Below are 21,559 nucleotides of genomic sequence, written 5' to 3'. Positions count from 1 at the left end.
TTCTGCTACAACAGAACACGGTAAAGAGTGACCAAGGACACTGTAGTGGTTTGAGCATGTTTGGCCCAGTGAGTGGCACTCTTGGGAGGTGAAACCTTGGAGTAGATATGTCACTGTTGGTGTGGGTTTTAAGACCCTTTTCCTAGCTGCCTGGAAGGTAGTCTTTTCCTGTTTACCTTTGGGTGATGATGTAGAACTCTCAGCTCCAGCTGCACGATGCCTGCCTGGATGCTGCCATGCTACTGCCTTGATGATAATGGACTGAACTTCTGAATCTGTAAGCCAGCCCCAGTTAAATGTTGTCTTTATAAGAGTTGTCTTGGTCATGGTGTCTGTTCACATCAGTAAAACCCTAAGACAGGAGTTGGTACCAGGGACTGGGATATTGCTGGGATAGGCCTGACCATGATTTTGTTTGGAAGAATGTGGATTTTGGGATTTTGGATTTGGAAAGCAGTGGAATGATATAAGTGGGATTTAATGGGCTGTCCTAGAAGGAATATGGAAAACTTTGTTACTGAGAGTGATTTGAACTGTGCAGCCCTGGCTCAAGAGGTTTCAGTGGAGAAGAATTTCAGTATGTGGTGAAGAGACTGTTGTCATTGTCCAAGTAGTCTGCCTGAGGCTAAGGTGAAGAGATTTAAATTAATCTCTTTGAAAAAGGAAGTCTCAAAACAGTCTTGTATAAATTCTGTTGTGTACTTACTACAGTTTGAATTTATGAAGAGTGTTTTAATGAAAAGGAGCAAGCTGTGAAAGGAAAAATACAAAATATATGGCTCAACTACTAAAGGGGCACCAGGAAGTAAAATGAAGCTGAATCCTATGTTCTAGAGATAGCAGATTAAGGGGGTGGGACCTTGGGGCAAGAATCCCTCCCCCCCATGCATACAAGAAAGAGAAAAAGAAAATCCAAAAGAATACCAAAGCTATTAGAACATAGGAATAAACTCAGCAAAGTTTAATGACATAATCATAACACATGAACGTCAGTTGCAGCTAAGAGGAGTGGCTCACATCTACAATTCCAGCACTATGAGGGTTGAAATAGGAAGACTGCCATGAGTTTGAAGCTAACCTGGACTATAGAGTAGATAGATGCCTTGGAGAGGGAGAGAGGGAGAGAGGGAGAGAGGGAGGGAGGGAGGGAGGGAGGGAGGGAGGGAGGGAGGGAGGGAGGGAGAGAGAGAGAGAGAGAGAGAGAGAGAGAGAGAGAGAGAGAGAGAGAGAGAGAGAGAGAGAGAGAGAAACTCAACTGTTTTTCTACATACTAAACAATGAAGAATCCAAAAAGGAATTCATTATGGTTTAAATGTCCTCATCAAAATCATGTTAAAATTTAATACTCACTGTACTGTTTAGGAAGATAAAACAGGCAGAACCTTTAAGAGGTAACTGAGGACTAGAGAGATGACTCAGTGGTTAATAGCACTGACTGCTCCTCCAAAGGTCCTGAGTTCAAATCCCAGCAACCACATGGTGCCTCAAAAACCATTTGTAATGGGAACCAATGCCCAGTGTACTCATAAAATAAATAAATATTTAAAAAAGAGAGGTAACTGAGCTATAAGGAGCACATTCTATTAAATGGCAAGGTAATTAGTTCCATGCCCACTGCAAGCTACATAGTGAAACCCAGTCTTTAAAAGAAACATATAAAATTACTAAATCAAGAGAGGGACCAACACATGTATTATTTACAAGTTATTAATAAAAATGACCAAAAACTACAATAATAAACTCATTTAAGAAGTATTGTTTAGACTTATGAAATGATTAATTCTATAACTTTAAATAGCTTATAAAAAGTTTTAAAATGCAAAATAGTACATATATGTAAAAGAAGCATATGTAGACAAATATAACATGCATTTATATCTAAAAACATAATATATATGCAGAAATATTCATACATTAACTAAAACTGTATCCAGAAAAGATAACAGCTATGTTTGCAGGTTTGGGAAAGTAAAAGATTTTACTTTTTACACAAGATTATTTTATTTGTATAGTAACCATGACAAAACTTACAGTGGTAAACATTTATGATACATGGCAAAATTAAATTTTTCAGTATATTGACCAATGTGTTTATAATACAATATTATTTTAGAGAAAATGTGATTAACATTTAAATAGGTCTATGGAGTCTTAAGAAAATTCAAAGACTAGCAGCAAATCATTACTGGAGACTTCTGTGGCTGAACAGGTAGAAAAGAGAAACAGGCTCAGTGATATAGCACATGCATATCGTGTGTTTGGTCCCTGAACTTAATGGCCAATACTAGAAAAACTGCATGGAAATATAAAAAAGAGGAATACTAAAGTTCCTACATTATATAGGTGAGCAATTTAATGGAAATCTAAAATCTAAAGTCTGAAACTTTCTCATAACCAACATAATGCCGCTAGTGGAAAATTCTACATCTGACCAACCTCATCTAATATGTTGCAATTAAAATGAAGATGAATCAATGATACTATATAAAATCATTCACATTCTCCATGTGTAAATATATTAAAAACATAAACTAATTATGTATTTAGATTTGAGAATATCCCCAAGACATCTCATTTCATATACAAGTATTCTTCAATTCAGAGACTCTAAAATCTGAAAAATTTATAATCTTTAAATCCCAATCCTTCTAACAAAAACTCTTTTTCCTCCTGTTCCTTTTTCTGTTTCTTTGCTAATTGAATTTATTCTTTGATAATTTTAATACATGTTTGTAATGAATTCTTACTACTCTCCCCCAACTCTTATCTCCCTCCAATTTTCATCAACTCCTCTCCTCCCAACAAGTTCTTTTCCCACATCCATATCTTTACATTTACTTTTGTGAACCATTAAGTTTAATCAGGACCATGTGTATAAATCTATGTTTGGGATTTTTCACTGGTGCCTGGTGGGCTAACCATTGATTAAACAACTGAAGACAATGACTGTCTCTTTACTAGAATTTATTAGGAGTCAATAGTTCAGCTGGGAGTGGCTGGAACCTATGACCCCCTCTTACATTTTTTTGTTGTTTTGCAACAAGGTCTTGTGTAGTCTAGGCTTGCCTCAAACTCAGTATGTAGTTGAAGATGATTTTGGACTTTAGACCCCACTACTCCCGTCTCCTTAGTGCTAGGACTATAGTATGGGTGATAATGCTTACTTAAATGTTCTACTGTTTGACATACTGGTCAAGCACTATCACTGAGCTATATTTCTGGTTATTTTAGAGGTTAAGAAAAAAGTCATACAATTATGGATGATTTTTGTTTTTTAAAAAAATAAGTTAAACTCTTCAAAACATTAAATCAATACTATAAAATTGTAAGAAAATGGATTAACAGTTTCTAAGTTTTGTTTTGGCAGTTTCCACTTCAGTTGAAAAAAAAAAAAGTATGGTCCTCCTATCCACAAGGTAATATACACAGTGCTTGTAAACTCCAAGTTAACTCACAAGAAAGTTCTCTTAGATGGACCACAAACAGCTGCCATTTCTAATAAGTTCTGAGTAACTGCAGCCTAAGTCAGTCTTGTGATTATAACTAGGTCATGGTCTTAAATGACAGTCACTTCTGAACTTTTTAGGAGAGAAAGCATTTCTTTGAATTCATGAGCAAAAATAAGAATTAGAAAGATACTTACATGTAAACATAACTCGCTGGGTACAGAAGTTATCACATTCAGGTCTCTTTTGAACACTGATATATGAGCAGGCTGACTTGCAGCCACATTGGATAGAATCTTAGAGCCTGTTTGTTGGAAATTTGGGGATTGTGCAGGGCTATCTTGAATCCCGGAGTGACTGATGGCTATGACTTCTGGCATTGGATAGGATAGTATATCTTCTGCAGAGGAAGAAAATGGAGAGTCTATGCTTTGCGTATCCTTCTGACTCTCAGGACAGATGGTAGAAATGCTGTGCTCCTGATAGAGTAGGTTTCTTAATTTTTCATCCAGTGTTTTAATGCGATTGTCAGCAAACTCCAATTTTGGAGGCCGTTCCCCATCTGATTCCAGGATAGTCGCAGGTAGAAGCACAGCTGGTTCAAAGCCAGGAGTCTGAGTGGCAACGACAGCCTTAGGAGAACTTGTTTCAGTGTTTACTGTGGTTTCTCCTTCTTGGGAAATAACCTCTGCATCTATAGTTGGCTGCTGTACTGATAAGGATTGAGGCTTTTGATCAGAAGACACAAGTACTGATGTTAGAGCAGCATTACCACTACTCTGAACTGATTCACCAGGATGGGCCATAAGCACATCAGCCAGAACAGAACCTTGCTGACATGGATATGTAGGCCTGAACATGCCTGCTTGGCTGGTGAGTGCCTCACATTCAACTGGAACTGGACACACCAAAGTAGCAGAATAGTTGGAATTATCAGTAGCTGGTGCCATCGTCTGTCTGCCGTTTTCCACTTGATAGGGAGTGCTCGGTTTCTCAGTTTCTACACCAGCACATTCACCAATCTTACCATCAACCACACCCTTGTGCTCTAATTTGGAGGTGAAAAATTCATGATGGCCTGGATTGTTCTCTATAGTGATCAGTGTGTCCTGTGATACTTCCTGATTACTTGTGTTTTTTGAACCTGGAACAATAACAAAAGAATAGCTAAGTTAGAATGAGTACAAAGTGCAAATACAAAAGTCAAGAGACAAGAAAAGCAAGGGACAAATGAGAGTCTATTTAAGAGCATACTCGTAAATAAGACCTAAAACATCACAGAATTCAACAGTCAAGAAAAAAATGACTTCTTGTGCCTTTAAAAAATATTGAATAAAATGACCTGTTATTTAACAATATTAATGTCTTCTAAATGTTCATGAAAACTGTCATAAGCATAAGATATTCATGAAAACATATTAATGATACAATCAGTAATTTGTAATCATAGCATCCAAGTCCATATAACGCGGGAAGATAATAAAGCTTACTAGGAAATGGATGTAACCCAGGCACCATGGCCATGGAAGGCTGAAGGGAAGGAGGAGACTGCGCCTCACGATTTTTTATTGTTTGGTTGATACAAAACCGCCAGCGACCAACTGGAGATGACTGAGGAGCAGATTCATCTGTAGAAAGAATTATCAACAAATTACACACTAAGCAACTGTTAATTTGTTCATATTCTTAAATAAAGAAATCAAGTTAAAAATCAGCTTGTGTTATCTCCATTTCCAATAGTACAAGAATAATTATAAATCATAAGAATAACATCCTAACCTTGACATATAGTCTACAGGACTAAGTATAAGGTATGTATTAATAGGAACCAGAAGGGAGCCACTCCATTTAAATAACTGGGGCATAGTTTCTCCATTCATATTTATAGCTGTTGTTCTGCAGCCTGATTATGGTTGTTCCATGGTGGTATACATTCACACAAGCATTAAAGTATTCAGAACTAAGAACCAGAACTATAGAACCAGAAGAAAGAGAAGTAAATCTAGCTTGTGGCAATATAAAAATAAAGTAAGCAAATCCCTACATCTGTAAACTTTCTTAAGTAATTTTCTTTGGCATGTTATTTTACATTGTCAGTCAGAAACTTGCTCAGATTTCTGCTAACCAACAAAGTAAGATACACATGTGCTCTGGCATCCTAACAGAGTTGAACTAAATTTCAGGATAATGGTATCTGCTTCTGCTATTCCCAAACCACCCTTCACTTCTTCATATTGTGTTAATTCCTTCAGAGGTTTTCATAATGCTATGGTTCTTCTCCCCCTCCCAGACATTCTTAATATACCCATGACTAGGGCTAAGAAGAATGAAGAGATAAAGTTGTTAGAAAAGAAAATAGAAGAACCCCAATTTTAGTTTCTGGAAGTCTCTCTGGTGCCTGATTTACAAAGTTATTAGTGAGCAGAACTGGCAACAGTATTATCATCAGTGAAACTGTCAAGTTCTGAATGACTTACAACATGAGGCAAACTTAGAAAATAGTAATTTTAGTTAGAATTCTTTTGTTCATCTCACGTCAAAGTAAACAAATTACTAGTTAAGATTCAATAAGCCATCAAAGGTCATCAGCACTGAGATTGCCTTTTCTGGTGGCATACCATGTGAAGACTCAGAAGTAAGTTACTCATATAAAGAATCAACAATTGGGTGTTTTAAATTTCTGGGCTATAAAATTCTTTCAAATGTGGAAAAACATCAATTTATGATCAGATTAATTTATTGCTTAATATTTCTTTATGACTATATATCAAGACTCCAATATACCTTGTTTCAAAAGTCAAATGGTAAATTTTATTAAGTATACTTACTGCTAGTTTGAGTGGATGCAGTATTTATCAGTACTTGTTCAGATGATCCTGTCTGAAATAAAAATGAACGGGTAAATGAGTGTGTTCCGGACAAAGTCCCCAAATGACCTTTTTACTACAAAAGTGGTCTTACTTGGTTACTGTTAGATTCCAAGGCAACAGAGTCAACACCAGTGAATTTTTCTGCAGCTGAGTGGACATGAAGGATCTCCTGGGCTTGACCTACAATAGCCCTCAATTCCTCTACAAATTTTTCTTTCTCACTTTCCAGCACAAAGTTATCTTCAACCTGCCATCAAGTAAAAGCCAATGTTTTCATAAGAGTAAATTCATTTTCTTCAAAATTGTAATATTTTAGTAGTGATTTTCATAGGAAAACAACAAAAATCAGTATGTGCCACATAAAATAATTAAGACCAGTTATAAAATATTTCATAATGCATTTCATTATTCTGAGACCACTGATATTTGTCAGAAAAAGCCATTATGCTTTTAATATCTTGAATTTTACAAATTGGCTATCATTTCAACTGGACAATGTGCAGAGAACAGGAGACCTTGGAACACTCAGTCTTAAATAGGATGTCTCCATTTAAGAGACTGTCTCCAAACTCCTCCACTCAGAGTTCAAGAAGCTATGAAGAAGAGGAAGTAGAAAGACTGTAAATCCAAGAAGAAATATATAATATCAAGGAAAAAGTGTCTTCCATACACGATAGGACTGACATACATATGAACCAACAGAGAGAGTAAAAGCATGCACAGGACCTGCACAGGCCCAAGCCAAACAGTGTCCCAGCACTGAGAGAGAAAAATGGATACAACCTTACATTCTAACCATGAAGCTATTTCCAACTGTCACTCCTTACAAAGGAAAGATTTGTTTTCTCCAACAAAGTCTCATTGGATATAAAAACTACACCCAGTTTTCTAAAGAGAGAGAAAGAAGGCATGGAGTTGGATGCGTGAGAAGGTACAGAGGATCTGGGAGGAGATGAGAGGCAGCAAACCATGATCAGAATTATTTATTATATAGAAAAATTATTTTCAGTTAAAAAGTATAAAAATCAGCTGTTATTTAAATGTATTATATGTAAGACAACAGGGGATCATGGTGTACACCTAAAATTTTAGTACTTAGGAAGGCTGAAGCAGGATGATAGCTCAATATCAGTCGACTACACGCCAGTCAGAGCCTGTGGAATTTGTCCCTGTCTCAAAACAACAACACAACAAGAATGTAACTGAGACAATGTTTAAAATTAGGATGTCCGAACTTAAGGGCTTTCTAAATCAGAACATGAGAACAATATGAAGCATGATAAATAATAGCTCCTGACTGTTCACTGTATTAAATATGAATAAGAAATAGGAAACAAAAGACATCAGAAAACTCTGTTAAGATAGATGTACAATGGACAAAACTATTAAGTTAGTAATACAAAAGATAAAGTATTATGATTTATACCCTCTATCTCCATCTGTACAAAAGGAAGGAGGAGGAGAAAAGAAAAATACTAACTTAAGCCAAAGTATTCAAAACTATTTTTAAAAACTAAATGTGGTCCTGAGTAAACAACTCAGTTGGTAAAATGCCTGATGTATAAGAGTGGGAGCCTGAGTTAGACTTTCCAGCACCCATGTTAAAAGCCAGGCATGGTGGCATGTATCTGTAATCCCAGTGCTGAGGATGGGCTTGTGGGTGTCAGAAATAGGAAGATTTCTAAAAGTCACTGGTTAGTCAGTCTCGCTAAATCAATGTACTACAGATTCAGTGAGAGACCATGTCCAAAAAAAAAAAAAAAAAAAAGGGTAAATTGCTCAGTGGTTGTGGTTAAGAAGTTTGCTAAGCAACCATGAGAGCCTGAGTTCAGTTCCCAGCATCCAAATAACAAACTTGGCATGGACTCAAGTAAGCCTGTAACCCAGCTCTGAGGGAAAACAGGAAGATTTCTTGGGCTTGCTGGCTGCTGAGGCTGAAAGCCTCAGGATTAGGAAGAGATTTTATTTCAAAAGAGTAAGTCAGAGAAGGATGGAGGAGGACATGTAAAGTCATCCTCTAGCCTCTGCAGGTGTGGGTATGGGTACATGTACTTGAGCACTTGTATATATACAGCATAAACAAACACCAAATGCACACATACAAACAAGAGCAATTGAGGACAGCACCCAATGTACTCCATGTGCATACCCACACAAATATGTAAATATGGTAGTATACTCACACATTAAAAAAAAACCTAATGTACTGAGAAGCATTATTGAATATATTTACACAGAATGTTAAAATTACCTAGCTTGATTCAATCAGGTACCTATACAATAAGATTATCAATTAAAGTTATAATATTATTTTAACATACAATTAAAGAGTAAAACACACTAATCTTAAAAAGATCCCTTCTTATTTATTCAGATAAATACAGAAAAAAAAAAGACAGAGAAAATGTAGCAACATCCCTGATTATGAGCAGTTCTCCCCTATGCAAATTTTAAAACCCTCCACACATTCTATCTAGAGATGAGTGTAAATGGATGAATGGAGAGGAAACTGGGGAAATTAGAAAGGGGGGAGGGGAGAGACGATAAAAGAAGAGAGAATGAATACACTAAGGGAAAAATCTTACTATACTTACCATATAGTCAGCAATATCCTCAGGTGCATCACCATCAACATCAAACTTGAATGTGACCATCTTATTGTTATGTGTTTCCAGCTGACACTCCACCATGTTGTCTCCAGAGACTGAGACCTAAGTACACATATTTAATCAGTCTAACAAAAGCCATCTTGGCTGAGGATGGAACACAGCTGGTACAGAGCTTGCCTAGCACGCACAAAGCCGTAGTACCATTTCCAGGACCACATAAAACAATTATGAGGATCATATCTGTAACCTCAGGCCTTGGGAAGTGAAGGCAGAAGAATTAGAAATTTAAGGTTATCCTTGGCTATATAGTAAGTTTGAGGCAAGCCTTGGCTATTATCAAATACTGTCTAAAAATAATAAAAATGAAAAAAAATCACAACATTTTACAGGGAGTAATTCAGCAACAGTTATAGAAACACAGGAAAGGGGATGATTAAATTATATCTCTGTATAAGGAACTATGTATTGCAGACATTTACAATATATTATTAAAATTATTTACTGGTATTAGAAACATATACATAATATATTGAGCTTTCAAAAAGAAAAAATATGAAATTGTATATAGGTTTTTAAATGCATCTAAAACATGTATCATATTGGCTAGAGATACAGGCTTTAAAGTCTGATCTGTCTTCAGATCTGACTCTAGCACTTGGTAGCTGAATGATTTAATGAGAATTATTTTTCTGGTCTTGAGCATCTTGATTTATAAAAATGGGCATACTGTTATATAGGGTTTTTGAAGGGCCTGATGAAAATAAGGTATTGATGACCAATGATTTTTAATTCCTGTAATTTTGATTTTGGTGGTGGTGTTAGTGTGTGTGCATGGTGCGGGGGTAAAATTGAGTGATTTGGAGGTGTCAGGGACACCATAAGACGACTTGCAGAGTCAGCTAACCTGGGCCCATGGGGACTCACAAAGCCTGAACTCCCAACTAAAAACCATGCAGGGGCTATACTAGGCCTCCCTGCACGCATGTAGCAGATGTGCAGCTTAGTCTTCATGTGGGTCCTGAACAACTGGAGCAGTGGTTGTATCTGACTCAGTTACCTGCTGTTGGATCCCATTCCCCTAACTGGACTGCCTAGCTGGGTCCTAGGGGAAGAGGAAGTGCTAAGGCTTATGACGAATGGATGCCCCAGGGTCGGGTGGTACACAAAGAAGGGCTTCCCCTTCTCTGAGAATGTGAGGAGTAATGGTGGAAGAAATTTGTAAGGGTGAGACTAGGAGAAGAGGAACAGGGTGGGGGGCATGATTGGAATATAAAGTAAGTAAGTAAGTAAGTAAGTAAGTAAGTAAGTAAGTAAATAAATAAATAAATAAATAAATAAATAAATGAAAAAATAAGTACAAAAACTTTGGGACACCTATCACAAAATAAGTCAATGTATTTTGCTAACTAATTTGCTAACTAATCAGAAACTCTGAATCAAGGTTTACAGGGCACTTTGCAATATTCTGCATTTACTTTCACAGCATTGTTCTTCAAGTCTCCAAGATTTCCACATAATCTGTAATCCAGTCATACACACACACTGACCTGAAGAACAGTAAGCTGGAATTTAGTCCCCTTTTCTGGTCGGGGACAGGAGGCCCTTCTTTGTTTGATCCGATCCTGTTTGCCATTTCCACTTGGGGTATCAGGGCTACTGGTATTTTCTTTCACAGATGTCACATCTTGATTCAAGCTACTGATTTAAAAAAAAAGAGTTTATTCCAATCTTAATCATAACATCTAAAGAAAACTTAAGATTATAAAATTGTAAACTTAAAAATCAACCCAAGTAATATATCTTTATAAATGTTATAGTTACCTAACTGTTAATACACTTAATACCACTGAGTTGTACAAGTTAAATGGATGAATTATAGGATAAATACATTGTATTTTCTTAAACATTTATTTTTATTTTATATGTGTGGATGTTAAGCCTGCACACATGTCTGTGTACTATGTGTATGAAGTGCCCTTAGAGGTCAGAAAGGGGTGTCTGATTCTCTGGGACTGGAGTTAAACATGGTTGTGGCTACCATGTAGGTGCTGGGAACTGAACCGTTGTCCTTTGAAAGAGCAGTTAGACCTGCTGAACTATCTTTCCAGTCCCACAAATTATATTTTAATAAAGATATTTTTGGAAGCTATAAAATTGGAATATCATTTATACTTGCCACACATTTTTTATCGCAGGAATATGAATAAAAGAAAACCACTGTCAGTCATAGGATACTATAAAATATTTTATTAAGGAATACTCTTAATTTAGTAGACAATCTTGGTTAACATTATTTTCTAATTTGGAGATTACTTTACTAATATATTCAAGTGAAGCTTCTAAAATGAATATACATTCTTACTTCATAAAGGAGATTTACCTCAGCAATGAATACACAGACTAAGTATAGGAGACAGAAACAATGCAGAAGGAAAAGCAAACAATAAAAATGATATAAAAATTGTTCAACACGATTAACTCGGGCTAGTTATAGCTATTTTATAAGTTCAAATCAAAAAATTTAAAAAAGACAGTGCTAATGAAGTCATGGATCTTAAGAAGAAAAACTACAACCACTAATCTCCTAAACCAGCACAATCACTAACAGCAATCATAAACATTGACTTTATGCCCACAGAAAAAGTGTAGTCTTCACTCCTCATCAAAGAAATTTTCTCTCTGCAACAGAGCTCATTACAGAAATCCACAACCAATCAAAATACAAAGTTGTTGAGCCCAGCCAAATGGGTACATCTTCAAAACATGCCTGCACCAAAGGCTCAGGGACCATTGTGGAATAGGGAAAGAAAAGACTCTAAGAACCAGAGGATCTGGGATTTGACAGGAAATGGTGTTTCTTAGTAATTTCTGAAGCTACACTTATAAAGTCCACTAATATGACTGTCTAAACATGAGCTGAACAAGGACACCAAAACAATATACATGCCAAGGTAGATGAATAGGTGGTAGGTGGGGTAGGTGCTGCTCAAGATGCCTCAATCCCAATCAAACGCTGAGAGTGGGTGAAATAGTCTTCAAAGATAAACATACTATTTTATTTAATACCTAATTTCACATATAAGTACCAATAGACCTTTTAAAAATATGTTTTAAATTAATTTTTGGTGAGTCTTTTCTTCTGAAAACTCCTAATGAATCATCTCTGTAGATATGTACAAAAAGACATAAAAGACAAAAACGAAATTATTTCTATTTGCATATAAAAGAATATACATAAGTACAAGTGATGGAATGTTTACACATTAATGTTTGCAAGGGCTAACAGTGTAGCTCAGTGGTTCAGTTTTGTGCACCATGTACAAGGGTTGGGTTCTGTTACTAGCACATCCTCCCAATAATCCCTTTTCCTGGAGTTCTTAAAATATAGAGAAATTACAGTAATAAAAAGATAAGCACTAGAGGATAAAAGGAGATACAAGTGTAGCTCATGAGATAATACTATACACATTCAGAAGTTTCCTTAAAATACTAGTTTAATGCTTGAGAGATGGGTCAGTGGTTAAAAGCACTTATTACTCTTGTAGAGGACCTGTTTTCAATTCCAAGTATTCAAATGTGAAGCCACAGCTCACAACTATCTTTAATTCTATTTTCAGTGGATCCAATTCTTTCTTATGACTCTTATGGCTACCAGGCATACATGTGGTGCAAATGCAGAACACTTATACACATAATAAAATAAACAAATCTAATAATTTATACTAGTTTTTGGAACAGGATGATAGACACTCAAATTTTCTTGCTCATTTTCTGAAGACAAGAAACTAGACAATAAAAGGAGGGCAACCTAGACTGAAAAGATGAATGTCAAGACTGGACAAGAACCCCCAAAGTCTTGGGGAAAAAACCTAGCAGCTTGACATCTCCCAATTAGCTACCCAGTAACACAAGGCTATCAGGCTCACTCTTGTACATTTATATAGACATAAAAGGAACTCAAACCTAACATCATCTGACTCATTAGCCAAAGACAGACTCTTCTCCTGTGGAACCAGAGAGGAACCTCACCAGTAGGGTATGGATTAGAAAGCTAGCCTTTGGAACCATGGTTGTATCCAGTGGTGTAAGGCAAACAAAGCAGACCAGAACAGTGTAAGGACTCTAAAACTAAATTTTCATTAGAAAATTCTAACCCAGAAGAATGGGCCAGAGCATGTGCACCTGAACACAGGGAATTTCTACTAAAACAGAAGATTTAAACACAATTCAAAATATCCTTATATAATGCCTAAATATATAAATGAAAATACTTGTCATACCAAAACAGAAACAAAAAGCAACCAACAAAACCAAACCAAACGAAACAAGAAAATTACAACTTGAATGCAGAAAGACAACCAACAGGTATAAACATCCAAGATAAAGCAAATATTGAAATTATAAGACAAGCCATAATCAAAATGTTTTAGTAGGCTAGGGTGTGGTACTTATCAGTGATAGAGCACACATCTAGTATCCACATAGCCCTGGGCTTGGTCCTTAGCACAAAGTAGAAAGAAATTTAAAAAAGAAAAAGGAGTGGGGAGCAAACTTCAGCAAGGAACCGTGTGGTGGTTTAAATAGGGTTGGCTCCCACAGACTCATGTGTTTGAATGTTTGGCCTATGGAGAGCGGCAATAGTAGGAGGTGTGGCCTTAATGGAGTACAAGTGGCTTTGATGGAGGAAATATATCACTGTGGGGGTGGGCATTGAGGTTTCAGATGTTCAAACTCTGCCCAGTGAGGAATTAGACCCTCCTCCTGGCTGTCTGTGGAAGCCAGTCTTTTGGTTGCCTTCAGATTGAGATTCAAAATTCTCAGCTCCACCAGAATTATGCCTGCCTGTATACTGGCACACTTCCTACCATGATGATAATGGACTGAACCTCTGAACCTGTAAGCCAGTCCCAGTTAAATGTTGTCCTTTATAAGACTTGCCTTGGTTATGGTGTCTGTTCACAGCAGTAACATCCTAACTAAGATGGGCTTGGTGGTAAAATGCTTGCCTATCCTGTTCAAGAACATGGGCTCCATTCCCAGGAATAAAAATAACAAAAACAAAACAAATAAGAACGTCAACAGGTAATTTTACCTGCATTTGAAGCACACTAGAAAAAAGGCAATGAGAAATAGAAGATTAAGAAAGAACCAAAAGGAAATTATAGAACTAAACATAGAATCACAGAAATAAAACCCCATGGAATGAGAAAAAATGGAATAAAGAGGACACAAGAAAAAAAAGAATAAATTTGAAAAACTAATAGAAATTAACCAACCTGAATAACATAGAAAATGATTTTAAAACCATCAACAATTACATATCTTGCTACAATTTATTTTATGAGATTAGCTGAAGTTTAATTTACCTAATTTGTTATTTCCTTTGTACAGTAAAATAGTATAAACAAAATAATAAAATGTCAGTAACTTGACAATCTACATGATCACTATAAATATTAAAATAAAGTGAATGCATCCCAATTTTATTAATCTTACACAAATACAAAAAGTTTAAAAAATGCTTAATTCTAAGCATACAAGGACATGTAGAAGCGTGCCACCACCGACTACCTAGTACTAAGCTTATGATACTTACCTTCGAACAAAATCTGGATTTTGAAGAGTTGTTTGTTGTTCAACTCCAATTGGTTGGGATACAGGCTGTAAAGAGTACAGTAATAATATCTATTATTATGACAGCAAAATTCATGCTAAGATACAATTTGCTATTTCAAATATCATTGCTAAACTTTTTCTATTTTGTAAACCAGTTAGAATATCTTTATTACCCAATGCTTATGTCAAGCCTATTACTGACATTACTACAAGTATATCTTACTCAAGACTTTTTCATTAAATGTTAACAGTATTTTGTAAGGTATGGTGGTGCACTCCTTTAATCCCAGCACCTAGAGGCTGTGAGTTGGAGACCAGCCTGATATACAAAGTGAGTTCTAGGCTAGCCAGAGCTGCACAGTGAGATCCCTTCTTAAAAAATAATAAATGAATACATACAACTTAATACTGTTTTAATTAAGTAATTCTTGTTTGTCCTATCTTTCACAAAGTATTGATGAATCCTGAGTTATTGCAATTTCACAAGAAAAAAAGATCAATGAATTCATTAATTGCCATGAACAACAGAGTATTAAAATGTAAATCTAACAAAATAATTATTCCTTACCCAATTAAACTTTCTATGATGACCTCTCATGTTCTAAAAGATTGAGTTCTTTCAGAGGGTAAATTCCTCTGTGAAACTGGTCTGCTCCTGGCTCTCTGCTTTTGCATCTCTCTCTCTCCCTCTCTCCCTCCCTCCCTCCCTCCAAGATTTTACTTATTTATTATATAGGAGTACAGGGCAGCTGTCTTCAGACACACCAGAAGGCATCAGATCCCATTACAGATGGTTGTGAGCCACCATGTAGGTGCTGGGATTTGAACTCAGGACCTTTGGAAGAGCAGTCAGTGCTCTTAACCACTGAGCCATCTCTCCAGTCCTTGCATCTCTTCTTTGAGCCACACTAGACTGGAGCTCCTTTCCATGAATTGGGTTTTTCCATACACTATTATTCTACTTATGTTCCTTTATTTTTACACCTTATTTCAATCCCTCCTTAGTCTTATCCATTTATAAAGTATTTGGACAAATTTTCTATAGAAAAAAACATATTCAAACTGTCAAACTATACTGTGTTATGCATGTATGTGTATATATATATATATATATGAAACAATGGGTTCTAGAAACAAACCAGTCAAGGTGCTCATATCTTAGCTTCTATTATAAATTAGGAAGGACCAAAATACTTTGGACAAATTGTTGTTTACAACAGTGGGCCTACAAAATAAATTTTACTGTGGCAAAACCAATAGAGTGATAGAGACATATCTAGAAAATAATTAAGGGACTACTAATGCCCAAACATTAGACACAAAATAAGTAATAAGAAAATAGTCCATTTAATAAAATAAGTGAGTTCACACAGATATGAATGAACAAATAAGAAAAAGACAGATCTACCTATAAAAAGGCAACTAATAAATACAAGAAGGGGTGTAGAAAAATAAATGGATACTAAAACTAGTAGAAGTTAGATGAAGAAAAGTATAATTACATAGTCTCAAAAAGTGTCCCCATGTATTACTTTTAAGTTAACTACTGTAAGTACTTGCCTTACAGTGGCAAGATCATAGAAAGCCCCATCTTAACCACATAATCAAATTTAATCTTCTAATGTTGAGACAAATCAATATAATATAGAAAGAAAAACCCCCACCAGTTACAATTGTATCCCTGGCTTTAAAAGAATTATAACTTGTCCTAAAGAAGTGGATGATTCAGATTCAAACTGAAGGATATTTTACAAAATATAAACCTTCTTTTTTCAGAGAAACCAAAGTAATAAAAGATGAAGCTTAAAGAATCAGTCTAGATTAAAGGAAACAAAAGAAATGAAGCAATTAAAGGCAAAGTATATTTTAAAACTAGATTTTAAAACTAAATCAAGGTGGGAGAAATTGCCATTAAAATACATTATCTCAATAACAGTTGAAGTTTACTTATATGGATGTGGTGTGCATGTGTATGCATGTTCACCTGTGTGGGCACACATGTGGGTGTAGGTGTAGAAGCCAAAGGTCAAATGCCATCAATCTTCCTTCATTGCTCTCCACCTTATTATGTATTGAGTCAGGTTCTCAACGGAACCCAGAACCAGCAGATTTGGCTAGTCTAGCTAGGCAGTTTGCACCAGGGATCCTGTCTCCAATACCAAAGGCTGGAATCAGAGGTGAGCTGTTGAAGGTTCCACATTCTCTGGTAGGGAAATCAAGCTGTAACTTAACTGGAAGTTCCCCGTGGTGGCTGTTTTATAGAGATTTGAGGAACTAAACAGCTGCTGTGGGAGAATTGTTATTAATAGTCATATTTTGTAGAATATCCTTCAGTATGAACCTGCGTGTCCCACTCTTGCATAGCCATGTAAGACATGGCAACTGGTACAAGAGTGGCCAGTCTATTATGGGGTGGACTTGAGGACTGTGCCACATGAAGAAAATTACATTTGGTATTGGAAACCTGGTCAAAAGCCCATGGCTGAGGAAGTCGTATTGCTCACTGGACATGATGTACCTGTAAACTGTCTTCTAGATATTTGTTTATATCCACAGACATTGGCTGCAGTCAGCTGTGGTCAGACAGACTTGTTTTTGCAGTAGGTGGTATTTGCTACAAAGACTCATAGCTAGTAAAAGTGCTGACAACAATGAACTGCTGAGAGCTAAGCACTAGATAGGACATCTACATTAGCCCCTCAAGGCTCAGGGAACATCACAGAAGAAGGGCAGAAAGAATGCAAGAAATAAGAACTGAACAAAACACCAAAGGCTCAAGCTCTAAGGTCAAAGATTAACAAATGGGACTTAATGAGATTGCAAAGTTTCTGTAAGGCTAAGGACATCGTCAAGAAAACAAAATGGCAACCAACAGAATGGGAAAAGATCTTTACCAACACCACATCAGATAGAGACCTAATATCCAAGGTGTACAAGGAACTCAAAAAGCTAGACACCAGAGAATCAAATAACCCTATTAAAAAATGGGGTACAGAGCTAAACAAAACGTTTTCAGTTGAGGAACACCAAATGGCCGAGAAACATCTGAGGAAGTGCTCGACATCCTTAGCCATCAGGGAAATGCAAATCAAAACAACCCTGAGATTCCACCTCACACCAGTCAGATTGGCCAAGATCCAAAACTCAGATGACAGCAGATGCTGGCGAGGCTGCGGAGAAAGAGGAACACTTCTCCACTGTTGGTGGGGTTGCAAGCTAATACAACCACTCTGGAAATCAGTCTGGCGATACCTCAGAAAATTGGATATAGTACTACCTGAAGATCCAGCTATTCCACTTCTGGGCATATACCCCAGAGACACTTTAATACACAACAAAGATATATGCACCACAATGTTCATAGCGGCTCTATTTATAATAGCCAGAAGCTGGAAGGAACCCAGATGTCCTTCAGAAGATGAATGGATACAAAAATTGTGGTACATATACACAATGGAATACTACTCAGCCACCAGAAACAATGACTTAACCAAATTCTTAAGAAAATGGCTGCATCTAGAGAATATCATCCTGAGTGAGATAACCCAGTCACAAAAGAACAGACATAATATGCAGTCACTGATAGTGGGATGCTAACCCCAGAGGCTTGCACTCCCCCAGAAACAACTCACAGACTGTATGAAGTCCAAGAAATAAAGAAAACAAAACAAAAAAATATTTACAAAACAAGAAAACTTTGACTATTTCCGTGTTACATTTTGTTTTACATGTACTTTAGCTCATTGTAACTATTAAGTTTTCAAGGCATACAATCAAACCTTGAAAAAAATCAAGTACTGACTAAAAAAATATATTCATATATTTTTATGTAAAAATTACGTTAAAATCTGAAAAAAGTACTGACAAAAAATGTATAATTTTAAGCAAAAAAATGTTTAAAATCTGTACATTTATCTTTGTTTTGTAAAATAAAGCTGTTTTATAAAAAAAAATGAAATAAGAACTGAAGTGTTGCAGAATGTTTTCTTCCAGATAGCTACAGTTATTGCACTCTTGCATTTTCAGGAATGAAATTGGGCTAAGAAAGAGTTGTGGGTGGAGGAATAATGAAAATGCATTATACACATGTATGAAAATGAAAATGTCCTAATGACATATGTGATATGTGTGTATTCAAAATTTGTTCGTACAGATTACTTTTTAATTACAAATGTAAACACAGCAACTATATATATATATATGTCAACTATATATATATATGTACATATGTATGTCTGATGAACTAAGTTTGATCGCTAGAACTTGCATGGTAGAGGATAAGAAGTAACACCCCAATAAGTTGTTCTCTGACTTCCACAGGTTTTCACTGTGGTATGCATTTCCTCAATCAAATAAATATTACCACAACACACTTATGAAAACAGCTGGAATGGAAAAGAATGGCAGTAAATAGTGTTTGCAAGGATGCAGAGCAACAGAAGTCTCATATACTGCTGAAACGAATGGTTTCTTTTTTATAGATGCTTTAGTATACTTTCCAACATAATCAAGTGTAGCTAAATATACACTTAATCCTACCAACATATACTTACAAATGTAGGAGAAATGTATACATTTGTATACCAGAAAATACACAGAATGTTTAACAGTAGCTTTATCCTAAAGACCCTGAAATCAGAACAATCCTAAGTATCCAAAGGACCCTAAAATTAGGAAAACACAAGAAAATAGAGAATTGAAGTTTGATATTGCTTATAAAAGAACAATTCACAAAATAAACTACTGATACATAAAAATGTAGATGAATCTCTGTCAACCTTATAGAGAACTAGAAATTTATTTTCTCATTTCATTTTGGTATATACATATATACAAACACTTATTAAGCCACACATTTTTATTAGCACAAGTAAATATAAATATATAACTTAATATATAAGGATATTTAAAAAGCTGATATAATCTATTTCTGATAAAATACCAAAAATTATTATTCTATCCATGGTTTAATGACAAAAAGTGGCCTGAAGAACTATATACGTTTTATTTTTGAGAAACAGATAACTTTAACTCTCCTTATGCTTTAAAGAAATATTTAGAGGAAGAAACAATAGACTTAGAAAGTTAGTTTCTAAGAATGAAGCTGTACAAAATATGTAGACTAACTCTTTAGTTAGGAGGAATACCTCTGCTTTCCAAGTGCTGGCAATACAAGCAGATGCCTTGCCTCACACCTGGCTCAAACTTCTGATGCATCAACCAGAAGACAAAAGAACAAAATATACAGAACGAAATGTTCATAAGTTATTTTTTTTCTATCCAACTAATTTATTTGTCATTTATGCATATAAATGCAAGGTCCATTTCAAATATCCAGAAAATCAAAAATTGAATAGCCAAGTAACCTTAAAAAAATTCCAAAGCTATTCATTTTCCCAATTATTCATATGACAGTATATAGCAAGATGTAAGGATCAGAATAGGGATGTTGTGGAAGGACGACAACAAACAACTGGTGGCATAGATTGTGAAAACTGATTTCATGTTCTTTCTTCAACAGCATATATACTAGAATTGAAACAATACAGAGAAGATCAGCAGGACCCCTGCACAATGATGACATTCAAATCCGTGAAGTGTTCTATATTAAAAAAGAAAAAAGACCTGGGGCTATAGAGATGGTTCAGAAGTATAAGAAATGGCTGTTGTTCTTTCAGAGGACCCAGGTTTCTTGCAGCTATTGGTAACTTCAGGAACAGAGGATCTGACAATTTCTTCTGGCTTTCCTGGGTATTACATGCATTTGGTTTATAGATATGCATGAAAGTAAAACACCCACACACATGAAAATAAATGAGAAAACCAAAAAAACTAAACAAGTGTAGTGGCACATACCTTTAATCCCAATACACCAGAGGCAGAGGCAAACAGACCTTTGTGAATTTGAGGCCAGACAGGGCTAAATAGTTAAAAAATAAATCCAGTAGAGTGTGTATATATGTGTGTGTGTGTGTGTGTGTGTTTGTGTGTGTGTGTGTGTTTTCTTTACTTACATTTCAAATGTTATCCCACTTCCCAGTTTCCCCTCTGGAATCCCCCCTCCCCTGGCTCTATGAGGGTGCCCCACCCAACCACTTACTCCCATCTCCCCACCCTGGCATTCCCCTACACTGGGATATTGAGCCTTCACAGGGCCAAGGACCTCTCCTCTCTTTGATGTCTGATAAGGCCATCCTCTGCTACATATGTTGCTGGAACCATGGGTCCCTCCATGTGTACTCTTGGGTTGGTGCTTTATTCTCTGGGAGCTCTTAGAGGTCTGGTTGATTGATATTGTTGTTCTTCTTATGGAGTTGCAAACCCCTTCAGCTCCTTCAGTCCTTTCTCTAACTCCTCCATTGAGGGCCCCATTCTCAGTCCAATGGTTGGTTGAGAGCATCTGACTCTGTAGTTCTCAGGATCTACCAGATCCTTGCAAAACACAGTTATATCAGACACCTGTCAGCATGCACTTCATGCTATCAGCAACATTGTCTGGATTTGATGACTGTATATGGGATGGATCCCCACAGTTTTTATCACAATTGCTCTGTAATACAGCTTGAGGTTGGGGATCGTGATTTCCCCAGCAGTTCTTTTATTGTTTAGAATAGTTTTCTCTATCCTGGGATTTTTTGTTATTCCAAATAAGTTTGCAAATTGCTCTAACTCTATGAAAATTGAGTTGGAATTTTGATGGGGATTCCATTGACTCTGTAGATTGCTTTTGGCAAGACGACCATATTTTTACTATATTAATCCTGTGAAACCATAAGCTTGGGAGATGTTTCCATTTTCTGAGATCTTCAATTTCCTTCTTCAGAGACTTGAAGTTCTTATCATACAGATCCTTCACTTGCTTAGTTAGGGTCACACCAATGTATTTTATACTCTTTGTGACTATTGTGAAGGGTGTCATTTCCCTAATTTCTTTCTCAGCCTATTTATCCTTTGAGTAGAAGAAGGTTATTGATTTGTTTGAATTAATTTTATATCCTGCCACTTTGCTAAAGTTGTT

The 21,559-nt window shown here is 36.1% G+C and overlaps 1 protein-coding gene across 2 annotated transcripts in view; it reads right to left on the bottom strand.

Annotated features, from left to right (window-relative positions):
- WNK3 (WNK lysine deficient protein kinase 3) overlaps positions 1-21,559 on the bottom strand; it is a gene marked incomplete at both ends in the record, with an annotated part of 97,699 nt that overhangs the window by 24,271 nt on the left and 51,869 nt on the right. For both annotated transcript variants that reach the window (XM_080909811.1, XM_080909812.1), the window contains 7 exons: positions 3,644-4,590; positions 4,937-5,074; positions 6,275-6,326; positions 6,408-6,563; positions 8,911-9,027; positions 10,473-10,620; positions 14,522-14,586. In XM_080909811.1, the coding sequence (XP_080765937.1) occupies positions 3,644-4,590; positions 4,937-5,074; positions 6,275-6,326; positions 6,408-6,563; positions 8,911-9,027; positions 10,473-10,620; positions 14,522-14,586 (1,623 nt within the window). The remainder of the gene's footprint in view (positions 1-3,643; positions 4,591-4,936; positions 5,075-6,274; positions 6,327-6,407; positions 6,564-8,910; positions 9,028-10,472; positions 10,621-14,521; positions 14,587-21,559) is intronic.

This window comes from Micromys minutus, assembly GCF_963924665.1.
Source record: "Micromys minutus genome assembly, chromosome: X".
Classification (NCBI taxonomy): domain Eukaryota; kingdom Metazoa; phylum Chordata; class Mammalia; order Rodentia; family Muridae; genus Micromys; species Micromys minutus.
The sequence above is the reverse complement of the archived record's forward strand: the minus strand, read 5'-3'. Positions and strand labels throughout refer to the sequence as shown.